This window comes from Scyliorhinus canicula, chromosome 16 (genome assembly GCF_902713615.1).
Source record: "Scyliorhinus canicula chromosome 16, sScyCan1.1, whole genome shotgun sequence".
Lineage (NCBI taxonomy): Eukaryota > Metazoa > Chordata > Chondrichthyes > Carcharhiniformes > Scyliorhinidae > Scyliorhinus > Scyliorhinus canicula.
Genome location: NC_052161.1, coordinates 51138825 through 51155818, shown reverse-complemented (window position 1 = coordinate 51155818; position 16994 = coordinate 51138825). Strand labels below are relative to the sequence as shown.

At 42.5% G+C, this 16994-nt stretch overlaps 1 protein-coding gene across 4 annotated transcripts in view; it reads right to left on the bottom strand.

Moving 5' to 3' along the window:
- LOC119979536 (kinase non-catalytic C-lobe domain-containing protein 1) overlaps positions 1-16994 on the bottom strand; it is a 261428-nt gene that overhangs the window by 100788 nt on the left and 143646 nt on the right. For all 4 annotated transcript variants that reach the window (XM_038821918.1, XM_038821915.1, XM_038821916.1 and 1 more), the window contains 4 exons: positions 16110-16224; positions 15851-16016; positions 13690-14627; positions 11807-11954 (listed from right to left, as the gene is read on the bottom strand). In XM_038821918.1, the coding sequence (XP_038677846.1) occupies positions 11807-11954; positions 13690-14627; positions 15851-16016; positions 16110-16224 (1367 nt within the window). The remainder of the gene's footprint in view (positions 1-11806; positions 11955-13689; positions 14628-15850; positions 16017-16109; positions 16225-16994) is intronic.

Genomic DNA, 16994 nt, shown 5'->3' with positions numbered 1-16994 from the left:
CACATGACGGGGACAAGGATGAGCCGGTTCTTTGGGGGTGAGGACAGGTGTGTCAGATGTCTGGGAAGCCCAGCGAACCATGTGCATATGTTCTGGGCATGTCCGGTGCTGGAAGGGTTCTGGAAGGGGGTGGCAAGGACGGTGTCGAAGGTGGTGGGGTCCAGGGTCAAACCAGGATGGGGGCTTGCGATCTTTGGGGTCGGGGTAGAACCGGGGGTACAGGAGGCTAGGGAGGCCGGAATACTGGCCTTTGCGTCCCTAGTGGCTCGACGAAGGATATTAATTCAATGGAAGGACGCGAGGCCTCCAAGCGTTGAAACTTGGATTAACGATATGGCTAGCTATATTCAGCTAGAAAGGATCAAATTTGCCCTGAGAGGGTCGGTACAGGGATTCGCCAGGCGGTGGCAACCTTTCCTTGACTTTTTAGATCAGAGATAGACGTTCGGGGTCGTGGCAGCAGCAACCCGGGGGGGGGGGGGGAGGGGGGGGGGGAGGGGGGGGGAGGGAGGGGGGGGGCAGCAAGGGTCGTGGGGGGACATGCACGACTGTAACGCGGGCAAGTCTGCTCGCTGCTCATGTCTGAAACTGTAGGCTGCCTTGTTTGTTAAGGTTGCCTGGGGGGGGGGGGGGGGGGGGGGGAGGGCTGGTGCGCGCGAGAGGGCGGGCGAGGGAGGGACATTTGCCTAGAGGGATTGTGTTGTAAATAATTTAAAAATTAGTAGGGGTAAATGTCTGTATGGAAAAACTCTTTCAATAAAAATTATTTAAAAAGAAAAAGAGATAGGAGATAGGATTTATAATCATCTAGAAAGGAATAATTTGATTAGGGATTGTGAACACGGTTTTGTGAAGAGTAGGTCATGCCTCACCAACCTTATTGAGTTCTTTGAGAAGGTGACCAAACAGGTGGATGAGGGTAAAGCAGTTGATGTGGTGTATATGGATTTCTGTAAAGCGTTTGATAAGGTTCCCCATGGTAGGCTATTGCAGAAAATATGGAGGCATGGGATTCAGGGTGATTTAGCTGTTTGGATCAGAAATTGGTTAGCTGTAAGAAGACAGAGGGTGATCGTTGATGAGAAATGTTCAGCCTGGAGTTCAGTTACTAGTGGTGTACCACAAGGATCTGTTTTGGGGCCACTGCGGTTTGTCATTTTTATAAATGACCTGGAGGAGGGCGTAGAAGGATTGGTGAGTAAATTTGCAGATGACACTAAAGTCGGTGGAGTTGTGGACAGTGTGGAAAGATGTTGCAGGTTACAGAGGGACATAGATAAGCTGCAGAGCTGGGCTGACAGGTGGCAAATGGAGTTTAATGCAGAAAAGTGTGAGGTGATTCATTTTGGAAGGAGTAACAGGAATAGAGATTACTGGGCTAATGGTAAGATTCTTGGTAGTGTGGATGAGCAAAGAGATCTTGGTGTCCATGTACATAGATCCCTGAAAGTTGCCACCCAGATTGAAAGGGTTGTTAAGAAGGCGTACGGTGTGTTAGCTGTTATTGGTAGAGGAATTGAGTTTCGGAGCCATGAGGTCATGTTGCAGTTGTACAAAACTCAGGTGCGGCCGCATTTGGAGTATTGCGTGCAGTTCTGGTCGCCGCATTATAGGAAGGATGTGGAAGCATTGGAAAGGGTGCAGAGGAGATTTACTAGGCTGTTGTCTGGTATGGAGGGAAGATCTTATGAAGAAAGGCTGAGGGACTTAAGGCTGTTTTCGTTAGAGAGAAGAAGGATAAGAGATGCATTAATTGAGGCATACAAGATGATCAGAGGATTAGATAGGGTGGACTGTGAGAGCCTTTTTCCTCGGATGGTGATGGCTAGCACGAGGGGACATAGCTTTAAATTGAGGGGAGATAGATGTAGGACAGATGTCAGAGGTAGGTTCTTTGCTCAGAGAGTAGTAAGGGCGTCAAATGCCCTGCCTGCAACAGTAATGGACTCGCCAGCATTAAGGGCATTTAAATGGTCATTGGATAGACATATAGATGATAAGGGAATAGTGTAGATGGACTTTAGATTGGTTTCACAGGTCGGCGCAACATCGAGGGCCGAAGGGCCTGTACTGTGCTGTAATGTTCTATGTTCTATGACCACAGTGTTGGGAGTCGAGAGAGCGGGATGGCATTTAAAATTGGATCCTGATCTCTTCCTGTACTGATGAGGTAAGTGCGGCCTCAGTGGGGCATTTCCTCTCAAAAAACCAAAGTCCTGTTTGATAGCGGGGTCATTCTTGGCGCTATAGTGTTTGCGAAACACTCTGCTTTTTGTTCCAAAATGGAACACTGTTGTTTTTTATTAAATCACGGCCATAAGGAGGAAGCATGTGTGGAACAAAGTGAAGTGCTCAAAGGAGGAGAAAGTGTCACAAGAGTAGAGGGCAAGACCAATGTATAGCCTGGTGATAAGATGCACCCCACCATTGCAGCGGTTTGGAGAGGGCAAATGGTGTCAGCTGTACAAGGTGAAAAGATGTTGGTAAGGATCAATGTGCATGTGATTAAGAAGGCAAATGGAATTTTGTCCCTCATTGCTAGAGGGATGGAGTTTAAGACTAGGGAGGTTATGCTGCAATTGTATAAGGTGTTAATGAGGCCACACCTGGAGTATTGTATTCAGTTTTGGTCTCCTTACTTGAGAAAGAACGTTCTGGCACTGGAGGGTGTGCAGAGGAGATTCACTAGGTTAATCCCAGAGCTGAAGGGGTTGGATTACGAGGAGAGGTTGAGTAGACTGGGACTGTACTCATTGGAATTTAGAAGGATGAGGGGGGATCTTATAGAAACATTTAAAATTATGAAGGGAATAGATAGGATAGATGCGGGCAGGTTGTTTCCACAGGGGGGTGAAAGCAGAACTAGGGGACATAACCTCAAAATAAGGGGAAGTAGATTTCGGACTGAGTTTAGGAGGAACTTCTTCACCCAAAGGGTTGTGAATCTATGGAATTCCTTGCCCAGTGAAGCAGTTGAGGTTCCTTCATTAAATGTTTTTAAGGTAAAGATAGATAGTTTCTGAAGAATAAAGGGATTAAGGGTTATGGTGTTCGGGACTGAAAGTGGAGCTTAGTCCACAAAAGATCAGCCATGATCTCATTGAATGGCGGAGCAGGCTCGAGGGGCCAGATGGCCTACTCCTGCTCCTAGTTCTTACGTTCTTAATGTGTTGGCACAGGCTGGGTACATCACAATCAAAGTCAGGATTTCAGTGCAATTATCAACAAGAAGGCTATAGGTGGCATAGCCTTGTTCATGAGTGAACAGGCCATCTGAGGGAACTGTGCAGGAGATTGTGAGTGATTCATTGGCAGAATCCAAGGAAGTAGTGGTGGGTGAATAATTGTGCTGGAAAGTTGGTTGCATGGGTGGCTGTGGTGGATAGGAAGGTGGAGAGGAGTACGGGGTTGTCATTATGAAGTACTGGTGCTTTAAAGGGCCCTTCAGAGAATGTCAAGGAAGGCACAGAGTGAAGGTCCAAATGGGTTTACCCTCATATGGAGAGTGGCATAAAAAGAGGAAAGAATCAAAAGCTTTCATGAATGGATGACAAGAGGACGGGGAGACAGGACAGATGTTCTAAAATGGGCCGAGAGAAATTTTAAAAAAGGGGACGCAACTAATTGGCTCAGATTGAGATGGGTTGCCAAAATGTGTGTCAGACTTTGACTGTGCAGTTCAACATTTTATTGGTTCTGTTGATTTCTGCTTGGCAATGGTTGGAGAACTAGAGCATCATCCTAATAACATCATAAATCTCTTTAAATATCCTCTGCAGCAATCTGAATATCATTCTTGAGCAGAAGAGTTGGCAGGTCATGTTACAGTTGGATAAAACATTAGTTAAGCCAGATTTATCGAATATTGCGTGCAGTTCTGGTCGCCATTACCAGAAGGACATGGATGTTTTGGAGAGCGTGCAAAGAAAGTTTACCAGGATGTTGCCTGGTCTGGAAGGTGTTAGCTAAGAGGCGAGGTTGAATAAACTCAGATTGTTTTCGTTGGAAAGACAAAGGCTGAGGGGAGACCTGATTGAGGTTGACAAAATTACGAAAGGTGTAGACAGGGTGTCCAGTCAGAAGCTTTTTCCCAGAGTGGAAGATTCAATTACAAAGGGGCACAGGTTCAAGGTGAGAGGGGGAAAGTTTAGGGGAGATGCGCAGGGAAAGTTTTTCATGCAGAGGGTGGTGGGTGCCTGGAACTCGATACCCGTGGAGGTGGTGGAGGCAGGCACGATAGCAAATTTTAAGATGTATCTTGATAAATATATGAACGGGCAGGGACTGGAGGGATACAGATCATTTGGGCAATAAGTCATAGACCTAAATAAGGAATCTGGATTGGCACATGGTTGGTGGGCCGAAGGTTCTGTTCCTGCACTGTAATATCCTTGGTTCTTTTATTTTCTGAGTAATGTGAACAGAAAAAGGACATTTAGCCCCAAAGCCAAGTTTATCTGTAGCCTGTGCCATCAATGTTTGCTTCATTTAAGCAGTACTTACAATCAACTGCACATATTGAATCCATCACTGCTCTGGGTAATATTTGTGCTCAGGAAAATATTTTTCTAATCAAATTTCACCCTCAATCGCATTAAAACCCGTTTGTAGGTCATAGCTTTGAAGTCATCTTTACCAGTGTACCTATTTCAATTGATGGTTAGGGACAGAGATTTGCTATGTGTTAAAATATATTGGTTGGAATTATCCATTTTTTCTTCGAAGTGCTGGGCCAGGCTGGAAAAGCAGAATGCATCTCACTGGCTGCACAACTGGCTCTTCTTGTCATTTTGTCCAGCACTTAGAAGAAGAAAAATCCAGAAGGCATGCCCCACTCGTTCACACTGATCTCTGATAAGAAAATCCCAAAGATTATCCGCCTCCAACACAGGCAAGAACCCACCACTCACCCACCCCCAGTTGTACGCAAAAACCTCCCTCATACAAACAGGGGATCCGCCCACATAAACCGGGAACTTGCCAGAGGTCCCCCCCCCCCCCCCCCCATTGCACTGCATGGGGGAGTGCTAGAGGTCAGTGCCAAGAGGTGATGCCAGGGGCCGGCACCAGGAAGCAGTACTATGGCACTGCATGGCCATGTCCCTCTCCCATCTGCGTGGTCCCTTCGCCTGGTTCATGTTGCTCCAGGCCTGTTGTACACCTCAGCGATGGGAAAAAATCCAAATGTGGGTGGAATGATACAATGGGGAGGCCGTCTAATAAGATGATGATATATTTAAATGAGGTTCCCAACCTTTTTCATTATGTCAACGCCGGGGGCGGGACAATCACACCGCGAGATTTCGCTGGTGAGATTCTCACTTTTGACCTCTCATGGGATTTTGGAATCCTGGTCATAGTCTGATTGGGATTATTGCTTTGTAATATTTTATTATACTTTAATATTATGGAACATATAAACTTCAAAATGTTCAACAATTGTCCTGCCGTTGAAATTCCTTTTGAAAATCTAGAGAAAAGCTTTTGATGTATTTCAATGTATTTCCAAAAATTAACTATGGTTTTCATAATGTGGAGACCACATAATGTTTAGATGACATGCCTCCATTTGACGTTTTACAACTTCGGGAAATCTTTACACCAAGTTACAATAAAAATTTCTCAAACTATGTAACAACTGTATCCAGATCTGGGGTCACATAATAGATGTGTTTCATAATGTTACATATTGTTGATGCTTTAAGAAATGGGTATTAAATGATCTTGTAAATTAATTGAGGAATTGGTTCAATTACAAAACTGATCAGAAACATTAATCTTGCTTTTAATCGAATAAATGCTTTGCTTGGAAAGCGACACAAATTGTTGTTCTTGTGCACTCTCATTTAAAATTTATCTAAGCCAGGTTGCCTAGGATACACTTGTGTTCTCATGGCAACTAAACTGGAAGCTGCTGCATTCCTGAATACATAACTGCACGATGACTAAATTGATGCCCCTTAAAAATCCTGTAGGAAAATGTATGTTTTGCCCATGGACTATGATCTTTAGGCTCACTAAATTTATCCTGAAAATAAAGTTTCAGAGGCCTTTATCAAATCGCTTGTCTATCTGTTTACAATAAAACAATGTAGAGAGAGAGAACACCAGCAAAGTAATATTTTCATTTGTTTGGTTTTAGGTGCAGACTCTGCTGTCACAGTTTTAATGTGAAGTTCCCTAACCAGTCCAATTGAAATGAAAAAATGAAATGAAAATGAAAATCGCTTATTGTCACGAGTAGGCTTCAATGAAGTTACTGTGAAAAGCCCCTAGTCGCCACATTCAGGCGCCTGTTCGGGAAGGCTGTTATGGGAATCGAACCATGCTGCTGGCCTGCCTTGGCCTTCTTTCAAAGCCAGCGATTTAGCCCTGTGCTAAACAGCCCCAGCCTCTCCTGTTGGAGAGCAATTGTAACTCCAGGATGCCACTCTTGACTCATGTTTGAGGGTAAGATGTTATAATGTGTTACAGGGTTTCCGCAGTTGTAGCCAGGTGGGTTATTGCTTGTGCATCAGGTGGTCACATCAGCCATGCCCAGTCCATATTCTACTGAGGATTATCCACGTGCTTCGGTGGGGGGGGGGGGCAAGATGGGAGCCTGGTTGCTGAGATGTGAGGTCGGAGACAATGGCCCAAATTTACTAACAGACTGCTTCATCGATGAAGCAAAAATAGCGGGACTGCTGCAAATTTGTAAGTTCCACATGGAATTCCCCATTTTCACGGAGATAGAAATGGGGGAGGGGTTTTGTTTCACGCAAGCACATTTTACCAGAGACAGGCACATGTTGCATGAATCGGCAGCACCTCAAGCCACCCCCCCCCCCCCACTCGACCCCGTGCCTTGAGAGTGAGTGTGAAGCTAACTATTGCTCTCAACTACTAAGCTTCCTGATATTTCCAGAGATCACCAGGAAACCTATCTGAATATCCCAGTCAGCAGCATGCAGCTCTATTTGGGGTGTAACTAATGCCTTGTTTGCTCATGTGGGGGATCACATTAATTTCCCTATAGATTTGATGTCTCAGATGTGGAGAGCTAGAGCCTTTGCCCAATTAAGAGCCTTCCCTCAGGTGCAGTGTGTTATTAATCATCCATGTTGCCAAAAAGACCCCAATTCAAAACACCTTGGTCAACCATAAGAATTCTCCTGTCTCTGCACATCTGAACAGGAGCACAAATAGAACATAGAACATACAGTGCAGAAGGAGGCCATTCGGCCCATCGAGTCTGCACCAATCCACTTAAGCCCTATCCCCGTAACCCAATAACCCCTCCTAACAGTTTTTGGTCACTAAGGGCAATTTACCATGGCCAATCCACCTAACCTGCACGTCTTTGGACTGTGGGAGGAAACCGGAGCACCCGGAGGAAACCCACGCAGACAAGGGGAGAACGTGCAGACTCTGCACAGACAGTGACCCAGCAGGGAATCGAACCTAGGACCCTGGCGCTGTGAAGCCACAGTGCTAATCACTTGTGCTACCGTGCTGCCCTAAATCTGGGCCAATGTGCTTATTTGGAATGGAGTTTCACGCCCAAGCTTTCCTCCAAGTTTCAGCAGTGTTCTGGAGTTGGAGATGTTTGATTTGTATCTGGAGGGGGTTTCATAGAGCCATGTTGTGAGTTGGGGGGGGGGGTCTGGAGGGTCTCTATGGATGGGGAGGTCCAAGTTGCTGTTGAGATGGGTCATTTCTCTGTGTGCTGCTACATTCTGTCGAATGGAGGGAGGAGCAATGTTTGAGATGACTGGTACCCACAGAACTGGAGTTGATCTCAAAGTCCTAGAGGTCATCCTCATGAGTGAATGTGTGTCAATCGGTTTGGTGAGACGACTTGAGGCCCATCCGGATGCACAGTACTCAGTTCCAGAGAAGAGCAGAGCTATGGCAGCAGCACAAAGGAATAAGAGCGAATGCTGGTGACCTTACAGATGATGTTCACTCGTTTTTTGAAGGTGGTGCTGGTAGGTTAGGGAGCAGTTAACGGTCATTGCAAGATTAATAGGTGAGAGTCGGATCATGCTACACTCTTTCTCCACAGAAGGTAACATTTTGGGTGTTGTGTGCCTTGTGATTTTCAATGTGGAATGCAGAGACGATGGACTCAGCTCGGTTTGATTGTAGTCTCCATTTGTAGAAAGATTCAGCCATTTCAGTCAGAGTTTAGCGTGGCTTCCATATCCTGGAAAACTTTTGCCAGAGTTGTCAAGGTTTTATCATTGAAGTAAATGCACGATGATGTGGTGGGCAGATCATATAGATATTTATTTAGATGCTAAAAAGTGTTGGTGCCGGGATGCTGTCCTGCGGGAGACCATTGCTGCGTGTTCTGTGCTGAGCTTGTCTCATAGGTCAACCTTCATCCTTTGTTACTCAGATGTCCATGGCAGCCGGAATAATTTGACAATTGGCAGAAGCTGCAGGGACAGTCTGAGCATCAGTCCATGTTTCAACACTGTGCCCTGGGCTCAGGAAAGGTCTGTGAAAGTGGCTCCAGTCTTTGTTTTATTTTTATAAATTTTTAATAATTTTTTTTGACGTGCCAACTTACTCCTTATTTCCAATTAAGGGGCAATTTAGCGTGACCAATCCACCCACCTGCACATCTTTGGGTTGTGAGATGAAACACGCAGACACGTGGAGAATGTGGAAACTCTACACGGACATGGACAGTGACTTGGTCGGGGATAGAACCTGGATCTTCGGTGCCGTGAGACAGCAGTGATAACCACTGCGCTACCGTGCCATCCCCAGGCTCCAGTGTTTGTGATGAAAATCAGCCTCAATGCGCCACTCCAAGAGCTTATAGGTTGTGCAGAGCAATGAAATGGCCCCTTAGCTCCCAGGGTCATCTGCTGGATTTCCTGGTATTAGGAGGGTTATTACCACCACCTCATGTCAGAATTGGGGAATAAAGTCGTTCTCCAACAGAGTTCAAAAGTTTAAACAATGCTGGCCATTGTTTTGCCAATGGACCAAGATGGTGCAGGAAATCTGATGGAGTACCAGCTTTCCTGCCAGCTTCGTCCATTCATGGCCCACAAAGTCGAGCGGATTATTGAACTCTTGAATCCATAACTAATGTCATTGAAAGGGTGACTGAACACACCTCCTGGGCCTACCCCAGTTAATGTAGTAAAAATCAAAACAATGGAATCAAAATGCCGATGTGCTTCACAAAGACAGAAAACTACTGGAAGCCAAGAAATGAGAAAGGATGATTAAAGATGAAAGATTGAAGATTTTGAGGCGGGTAAGTGATAGTAAACAAAACCGGAGGCAGCATATACCAGAATGCAGTGTGAAGGAAGCGCAAGGAGAAGTATTTGCTCAGTGCTCTAACATTTAAACAACTTTGAGAATCTCCCTGGCCCTACTAGAGCACAGAGTAATACAGAAAAAATGATCTTGGATTGATTAAATGATGGCTTCAAGATGTAATTTTCTCTTCCCTTCATAGCTCTGAAGCTGCAATAGTTATATGTACCATGTGGTAAATATTGAAAGTGATTTTATTTAATCAAATGATACCATTACTGCCTATCTATGTTACAGGAAGGTTAATGAAAGGAAGTTGAAAGCAAGACTTGCATTTAAGTTGCACCTTTAAAAAATGTATTCATGGGATGTGGGCGTCGCAGGCTGGGCCAGCACTTATTGTTTATTCCTGAGGGCATTTAAGAGTCAACCACATTGCTGTGGATCTGGAGTCACAATTAGGCCAGACCAGGTAAGAACAACAGATTTCCTTTCCTAAAGGACATTAGTGAACCAGATTGGTTTTTTTCTGACAATCGACAATGATTTCATGGACACCTTTAAACTTTCAATTCATGACTTTGTTATCGAATTCAAATTTCACCATCTGCCATGGTGGGATTCGAACCCGGGTCCCCAGAACATGACTCTGGCTCTCTGGATTACAAGCCCAGCGACAATACCACCTTGCCACTGCCTACCCCCTTTTATGACCGCAGGGCCTCCCAAATTGCTTTACTGCCAATTAAGTGTATTTAACATGATTTCAGCAATGTAAGAAATATAATGAAGAAGGTAATCCTTTAAGAACTCCTTTCAAAAAACGAAGTATTTCCAATTAGCTACACTTCCAGCTTGGGAAATTTATGTATTATCGCAGCCTGATAATTTGACCACACCAGGGCACATTCACTTTGCAATATTATACCATTAAGTGCAAATTATGATGTAACAGATTTAAGTTTTAATCAACCATGTTTTCAGGAGATTCAACAGAAACCTTGCCGAGGGGATAATTATACAAGCAGTTTCAGTATTAATGGCCATCCAACAACCACACAAAACGTCTTCAATGCATTGTAAAGTTCATGTACAAGGGCACCAGGCAATCTGTATTCTAGGTAAAGCCAATTTCACCCAGAATAAGGTAATATTAAGTAAATTACTGATTAAAATTGCACAAAAGGTGATATTTGTTCACAGATTAAAAATGCAACTTAACTTTACATGAAATTTAGACAGTACATTTTTAAAACTTTGATGCAAAAATGCATTTTGTTACAAAGTCCTGGGAAGTCAGTGACTGATGCCAAGTAAAAGCTGCAGGAAAAATGATCAATAGGGGAACTGCAGTAATACCAAGGCTTGCCAGCAGTGCAGTGTGTTCTTCTAGGAGCATTTCTGCTTAGATGCCACATTGTTTCCAGACTCCTCCTAGTCCACATTTGGTTAAGCTTTTTTCATTGCTTGCAGCCTGCAGGAACAGTCCCTTTAAGTCCATGTGTTGGGCCTCATGGGTCGGCCTGCATGGCTTTGCTGATTTTGTTGGTTAATTCAGGGTGCGGATTGGGTGTCTCAAGCAGAAGCCATGGTCCTTGTTTGCATCTGCAAACAGGAGGAGCAACTGCTTCAGGCATGCGCACAACTCACAGAGATTTTTGAGCTTAACCAACATGGAGGGAGATGGGCTGCTGTCCCATAACAGGAACGTGCTATCTTCCTTTCATATTGGAGGCTTTAGTAAGGAGTATGACACTTGAAAAACAGGGTCTGCACAGCTGAATTTCTAAGCTTGCATGTTCAAACTGAACTTTAAGCATATTAAAGCTTGAGGCATCTCTAAACCTATATCTACCTCCAAAATGACCTGGAAATTATGTGAATATTCAAATGGACACCCACCAATTTTAATGGGAGTTCTTTAAGGTGACTGTAAACCTGAAGTACAAAATTCTGGGATGATATGTGGGCATCTGCATACCCTCTCCCCCGACATGACCATGGAATAAAGGTAATCAAGGACGTCCTAAGTTGTGAGTTCCTGGCTTTCAATTGGGACTCAGTGTGCGATTGGTGAATGTAGGGCCTGCTTTGATCAAACATGCCTGGCCAAAGGAGGTTTGGAGTGGGGCCCATTTGCTGTTTCAGGCCGCGTAGGATGCCCAATAGTAAAAAACCGTTGGGACCAGTATTCTTATTTTCCCATTTTTACTGCTTTTACCTTCGTTCCTCAAGTAATGAAGGGAACCCTTGAGGAAGGCTGATTGTTCTTGTGGAGGAGTGAGGGTGGATACCAAGACCCTTCCTGTGACTACACAGCTACAGTTTTCTGGGACCTATAGCAATGGAGGTGGCAAAGCCTGCTCCTGCAAGTTTCCTTGTCCTCACTCCATGAACTTTGGAGGGGTCAGTTGCTGAGTTCTGCAGGAAGACATGTCCATGTAACATTAACAGGATCACAACCTGAAGGATTGTCCAGGACGTTTAGTTTGTGCAGAGATTTTCTTAAAAGATAGAATTGTATGCATAAGTGGATACTTACAATGGTGCAGGAGGAGGAGGATTCCCATTAACTACCTCATAAAGTTGTTCCAGTAGTTTATCATCCCAGTAGAGGTCATAAAACTTCTCCGATATCGCACTATTGAATGTACTGAACTTAAGACTTTTCAAGGATAAGATGTACTCACCTTATAAAAAAAATCAGAAGGCTAAATCAATTTCAACAATGCAATATTATCATTTGGCTAAAAAAATCTTAAAATTAATATTGCAGCTTGTAACCAGCCCAGAATAATATATTCTTAGTAAGACATTTGAATTGAAACCAACTTTTGAGATTTGCCTCTCGTATACAAATGCAAATGTTTGTTCAGATGGGCATTGATGATTCAAATACTGTATTTTTCCTCTTGTATGAAATTACTGTACAAAATAAGACCTTCCAACCAAGAATAGCACCAATCAAAACACAATTTTCATTTATTGGAATAACTGGAATTTTTTTTGATTTAAAACAAAAATCCAGAAGATTATTCAAATTGTTTCTAAGTAAACCAAAAATAACTTCAGCAATGAAAAGAAAGACACACTGGAACAGAATTTTTGTCTTCACCACCTGGGCAGTTGGCAGAGCAAATCTCAGTGGAACAAAATGGGGGAGGGAATACACGAGCAGAAGGCAAATTGTCCAGAATTGTCCAGATAGTGAATATGATAACACTCTGCCAATACACTGAGTTCAAAAGCTGTAAGCAATAAGAAAAACAGAGCCAGCAACCAAATGGTAACACGTGCAGACTGGATGATGCATTTAATGGTATGCTGCAGACTTTTAGCAGCCAAAAAATGAAGTCAACAGCATTTTGTAAATTTAAAAACGTTTACTAAGTGCCATACCTCACTATTATAGACCGGCAAGTCATGCTTTGGGAAAACCCATAAGATGTACTGAAAATTCACTGAAGTTAAAAAGGATTAATATTCTGTTATAAGCAACACATCTGTTTACAGATATGCACACACAGCAACCAAAGCCATTCATTGAATTCATGGCTAGCCACAAATTTAGATGACATTTTCCTTATTAATTTCTGATCAAGATTTTTCATTTTGATCCCTGATTGTTTCTACTCAAAGATATCGATCAGGACTGCACTGTCAATAGTCTGCAATATTTTCATATCAATGAGACCCCCAAGTGTGAGGCCGGGGCCATTTTAACTCCAAGGCTCATTCACATAAACATGTCAACTCTATTGCCCAAGGAAACACAGTAGGGCTGATCGATGGTGGGCGGGAGCAGGAAATCTGCCAGGAGACTGATACCACTGCAGGCTCAAAGGAATAGTTCCGGGTAAGATTAGTGGCGGGAAGTGGAGTCTCAAAAGACATGCTGGTGGTGGGTGGGAGGGGGAGGCTTAAAGATTCCCTGCAAGGCTCCAATGAGCAGTCTGCTTTTTGTAGCCTACAAATAATTTTCTTTTTTCTTTTTACATATTCACCAAAAATTCATGGCTATTCAGCTGTCTCCTGACAGGTTTCACTGGTAAGATTTGCTATCCCATAATGGTAAATCACATTTCAATGACATCATGACTTCAGCATATTAAGCAGGCCCCATCTGCCTGGGCAGAATGATTCCCATGCCTAAAATATTATGGGTTAAAATTGTAGTGCATGGGAATGAAGTGCAAACCTTCTGAATGCCATTTTAACGACGTACGTGCTCCCTGTGTACTACGAAGTTAAAAATCGGGGTCAACATAACCAATGCTTTAGCTACCACTTTAGGATATTTAACAAAATTAAAGCAAATATTTTTTTAAAAATTCAACAAAAACTCGTGTTAAAAAAAGTTAAGATGTTCCTACTTAATATAATTATTCATAAAATAATTTCTATGTTAAAATAAAGATCATCTACCCATGGCATGGGCTTCTTCACCATTCTCTAAGTAACCATCAAATGCAAATTCTTCTTTAATGAGGTGAACTGCTTTCTGTAACAGACTGATTGGTGCTGGGCTTGATGAAGTTATTGCCATTAAATTGTCATGACAACATGATGAGATGCATGCAGAAGGTAAGTGGACATTTTCTGAAACCTCCGCAGTAATGTTTGCAACAGCAGTGAGTGGTTTTATTTCATTTCCAGTATCCAATATCTCCTGTGCAAAATAACATGTCTCAGACAATGATATCACTGAGGCAACACTGTCAAAATCTACAAATTCTTTAAAACTGCTATTAGGAGACTCTGATAGAGTGTACATTTTCATATTGGGCGTTTGATTCTCATAGCCATCAAGTGTAGGATTGGAAGGGTTCTGCAACTGTGATCTGATAGAGTTTAGAGAGATCTCACTGATTCTGCTGCAGTGCATCTCTGAAAGTATCATAGGTTCTGGTGAGTGTCTATTTAACTCACATCCAGGAGTACTCGGCATAACTGTTGCTTGTTCTGGCACAGTCAGCTGAGCAGTTGGTGAAGTTCGTATCCGTGTTTTGGAGTTCTGAAGAAGATGTTCATTGTTTATTGGAAAAGTGGAAATAGCTGAAGAACCAGAATCGCAATTTATTTTCTGGTGCTGCGAAGAAATTGTTTGTGATGGATTTGTTTTGCTTCCTGCTACGGTAGAATGGTTCACAGATGAAATTGAACTGATTTTAGTCTGGACAGGCGAAGTTACCAAAGTTGCTGATGGGCGTGTGCTGCTCTCAAAACTCTCAAAGTTCACTGCAGACGCTTTGACAACGGCATTACTCTTAATATCTTCAATGGGCGCAGCTCCTTGGTTCTTGTCTTTCATAGCTTTAACAAGCTGTTTGGTTGTTGGGTTTTTACTTGACACTTTGACACTGCTGGAATAAGAGAAACAATTTCAGTTAGTAAATTAGAGTTTTAAAAAAATCTTTATTTCTTTTGCTCAAAACGCAGAAAATAATTTTGAACAGGTTGCACTTTATCAGCTTAGACTTTTTTTTATCCCATCTGTTCTGTTTCTCAATTAATGCAAAAATGTCAGACAGCACAGTGGTGCAGTGGTTAGCATTGCTGCCTCACGGCGACAAGTTCCCAGGTTTGATCCCGGCCCTGGGTCACTGTCCGTATAGAGTTTGCACATTCTCCCCATGTTTGCGTGGGTTTTGCCCCCACAACCCACAAGATGTGCAGTGTAGGTGGATTGGCCACACTAATTGCCCCTTAATTGGAAAAAATTAATTGGGTACTCCAAATTTATTTTTAAAAAAAGCAGAAATGAACCTGAAATGTGAAAAATTAAACTTTCTCGAAACAAAGTCGGGAAATACTACTACATGGGAGTGTTAGAATTAATTTCCCCCCAACCCCAGAGATTTTAGGGGAGATTAAGGAGATCCTCCTTCTGTAGGAAGCAATGTCACATACCTCATTGTTGTACTAGTCTGTTGGTTAAACTATGTACCTGTGAAACTCAAAATGATCTTGAAGTGTCTGGAAATATTACCAGAATCATATATATTCTACCATTTCCACTTAACAGCACTTCAAAAATTAAAGTATTTCACAAAATTATAGAAACAATAGTGCATTTCACACACAAAAATTTCAATTAGATTTCACAAAAAAGTAGAACATAGTAAATGATAACCATTTTGTGAAACAAAGGATGAAAAAAACATGATATTGAATTTAATAAAAGTGACTTCCAAATAAGCACATTGCTATCATGCACACTGCACAAATAAACAAGCATTTTCCTATCATTCATGCTGCACAGATAAGTAGCTGTAAACTTTATTAACTCGTAGGAGTGAATTTTGTTTGCAAAGGAACTCTCATTAATTCAATTAATCTATCTTTTATCAGAAGTTTTACCGTACTGACACTTGCCTGATTATGAAAATCACACTACTTTAAAAAAATCATCAGAGCCATTACAAATGTAACCAGTGAATCTTAAAAAACTACTTTTGGAATATATATTATGCAAAATTATATTTTTGCTGAATAGTTTTTAATATTGCATGTTCTCAATACGGGTCCTGAACACAAACTCTAATCCTCTCAGGGGATTTGCTTTCTTATATCATTAATGCATTACCTTGTTTTCTCTTTGTGCTGTGTGAGTATTATAGGTTTGAAATGGGTGGCTGGGGAAGTGAAGGCCTCTGGAAGTTTGGAAGGGGACTTGCTGTTTACAGAGTACTGACAAGGAATTGGGCCCTTTACAGCTGTCAGTTTACTGTCACTAGCAAGAGGTACAAATCCTATAAATAATGAATGAAAAAGAAAGAACATTCAATGATCATGCTTTTGCCATTTGATATGAAAATGTGTGCTGTTCAAATCATGATCAGTACCTGTTCCAGATGATTCCTGAGCAAAATCTGTATTTCCCAGTGGAGAATGAGCGAATTCCAGTACCTCTGTTTTGCAATTCAGTCGAATTACATCCATTCCCTGCTTTTGGTAGTTCTAATAAAGGGGGGGGGGGGGGGGGGGGGGGGGGAAATAAATAATCAACGTTATTTCATCTGTGGACACTAAATTTGCAAATTAATTAAATACAGACTCTTATGTACAAACCAGACAACAAAAGTATTAATACTGAATCGACGCCAAAGATGAATGTGAATAAATAATTTTTACTGTTATTCGGAAAACAAAGGTAGTTTTAAGGGTTTTATATTTGTACATGTAAACATTAGAAATAAAGTGTAGTTTTAGGTGGGTTTAATTTAATGTTTCTGTGCCTGGAAGGGAACTTTAGTTCAATTCATGCTCGTTAAAGGTGTTTGTAGATGTGTGTGTGTGTGTTGGGGGGGGGGGGTTGGTTAAATTCCAAATGTGATAAGTTCCAACGGCACGAAGGGTAAATATTTTTATTTTATTTTTTAAATTTAGATTAACCAATTTTTTTTTCCAATTAAGGGGGCAATTTAGTGTGGCCAATCCACCTACTTTGCACATTTTTTGGATTGTGGGGGCGAAACCCACGCAGACACGGGGAGAATGTGCAAACTCCAAAGGACAGTGACCCAGAGCCGGGATCGAACCTGGGACCTCAATGCCGTGAGGCAGCTGTGCTAACCACTAGGCCACCGTGCTGCCCTCGAAGGGTAAATATAATTACTTGGCAACTGGAGGCCCTTTTCTTTTCTTTGTTCTTTAGTTTTAACTGGGTCAGGGCAGTTAGTGCAGATAAACCACCGGAGAGGGAACATCTCCCACAACTCTGCTAACAG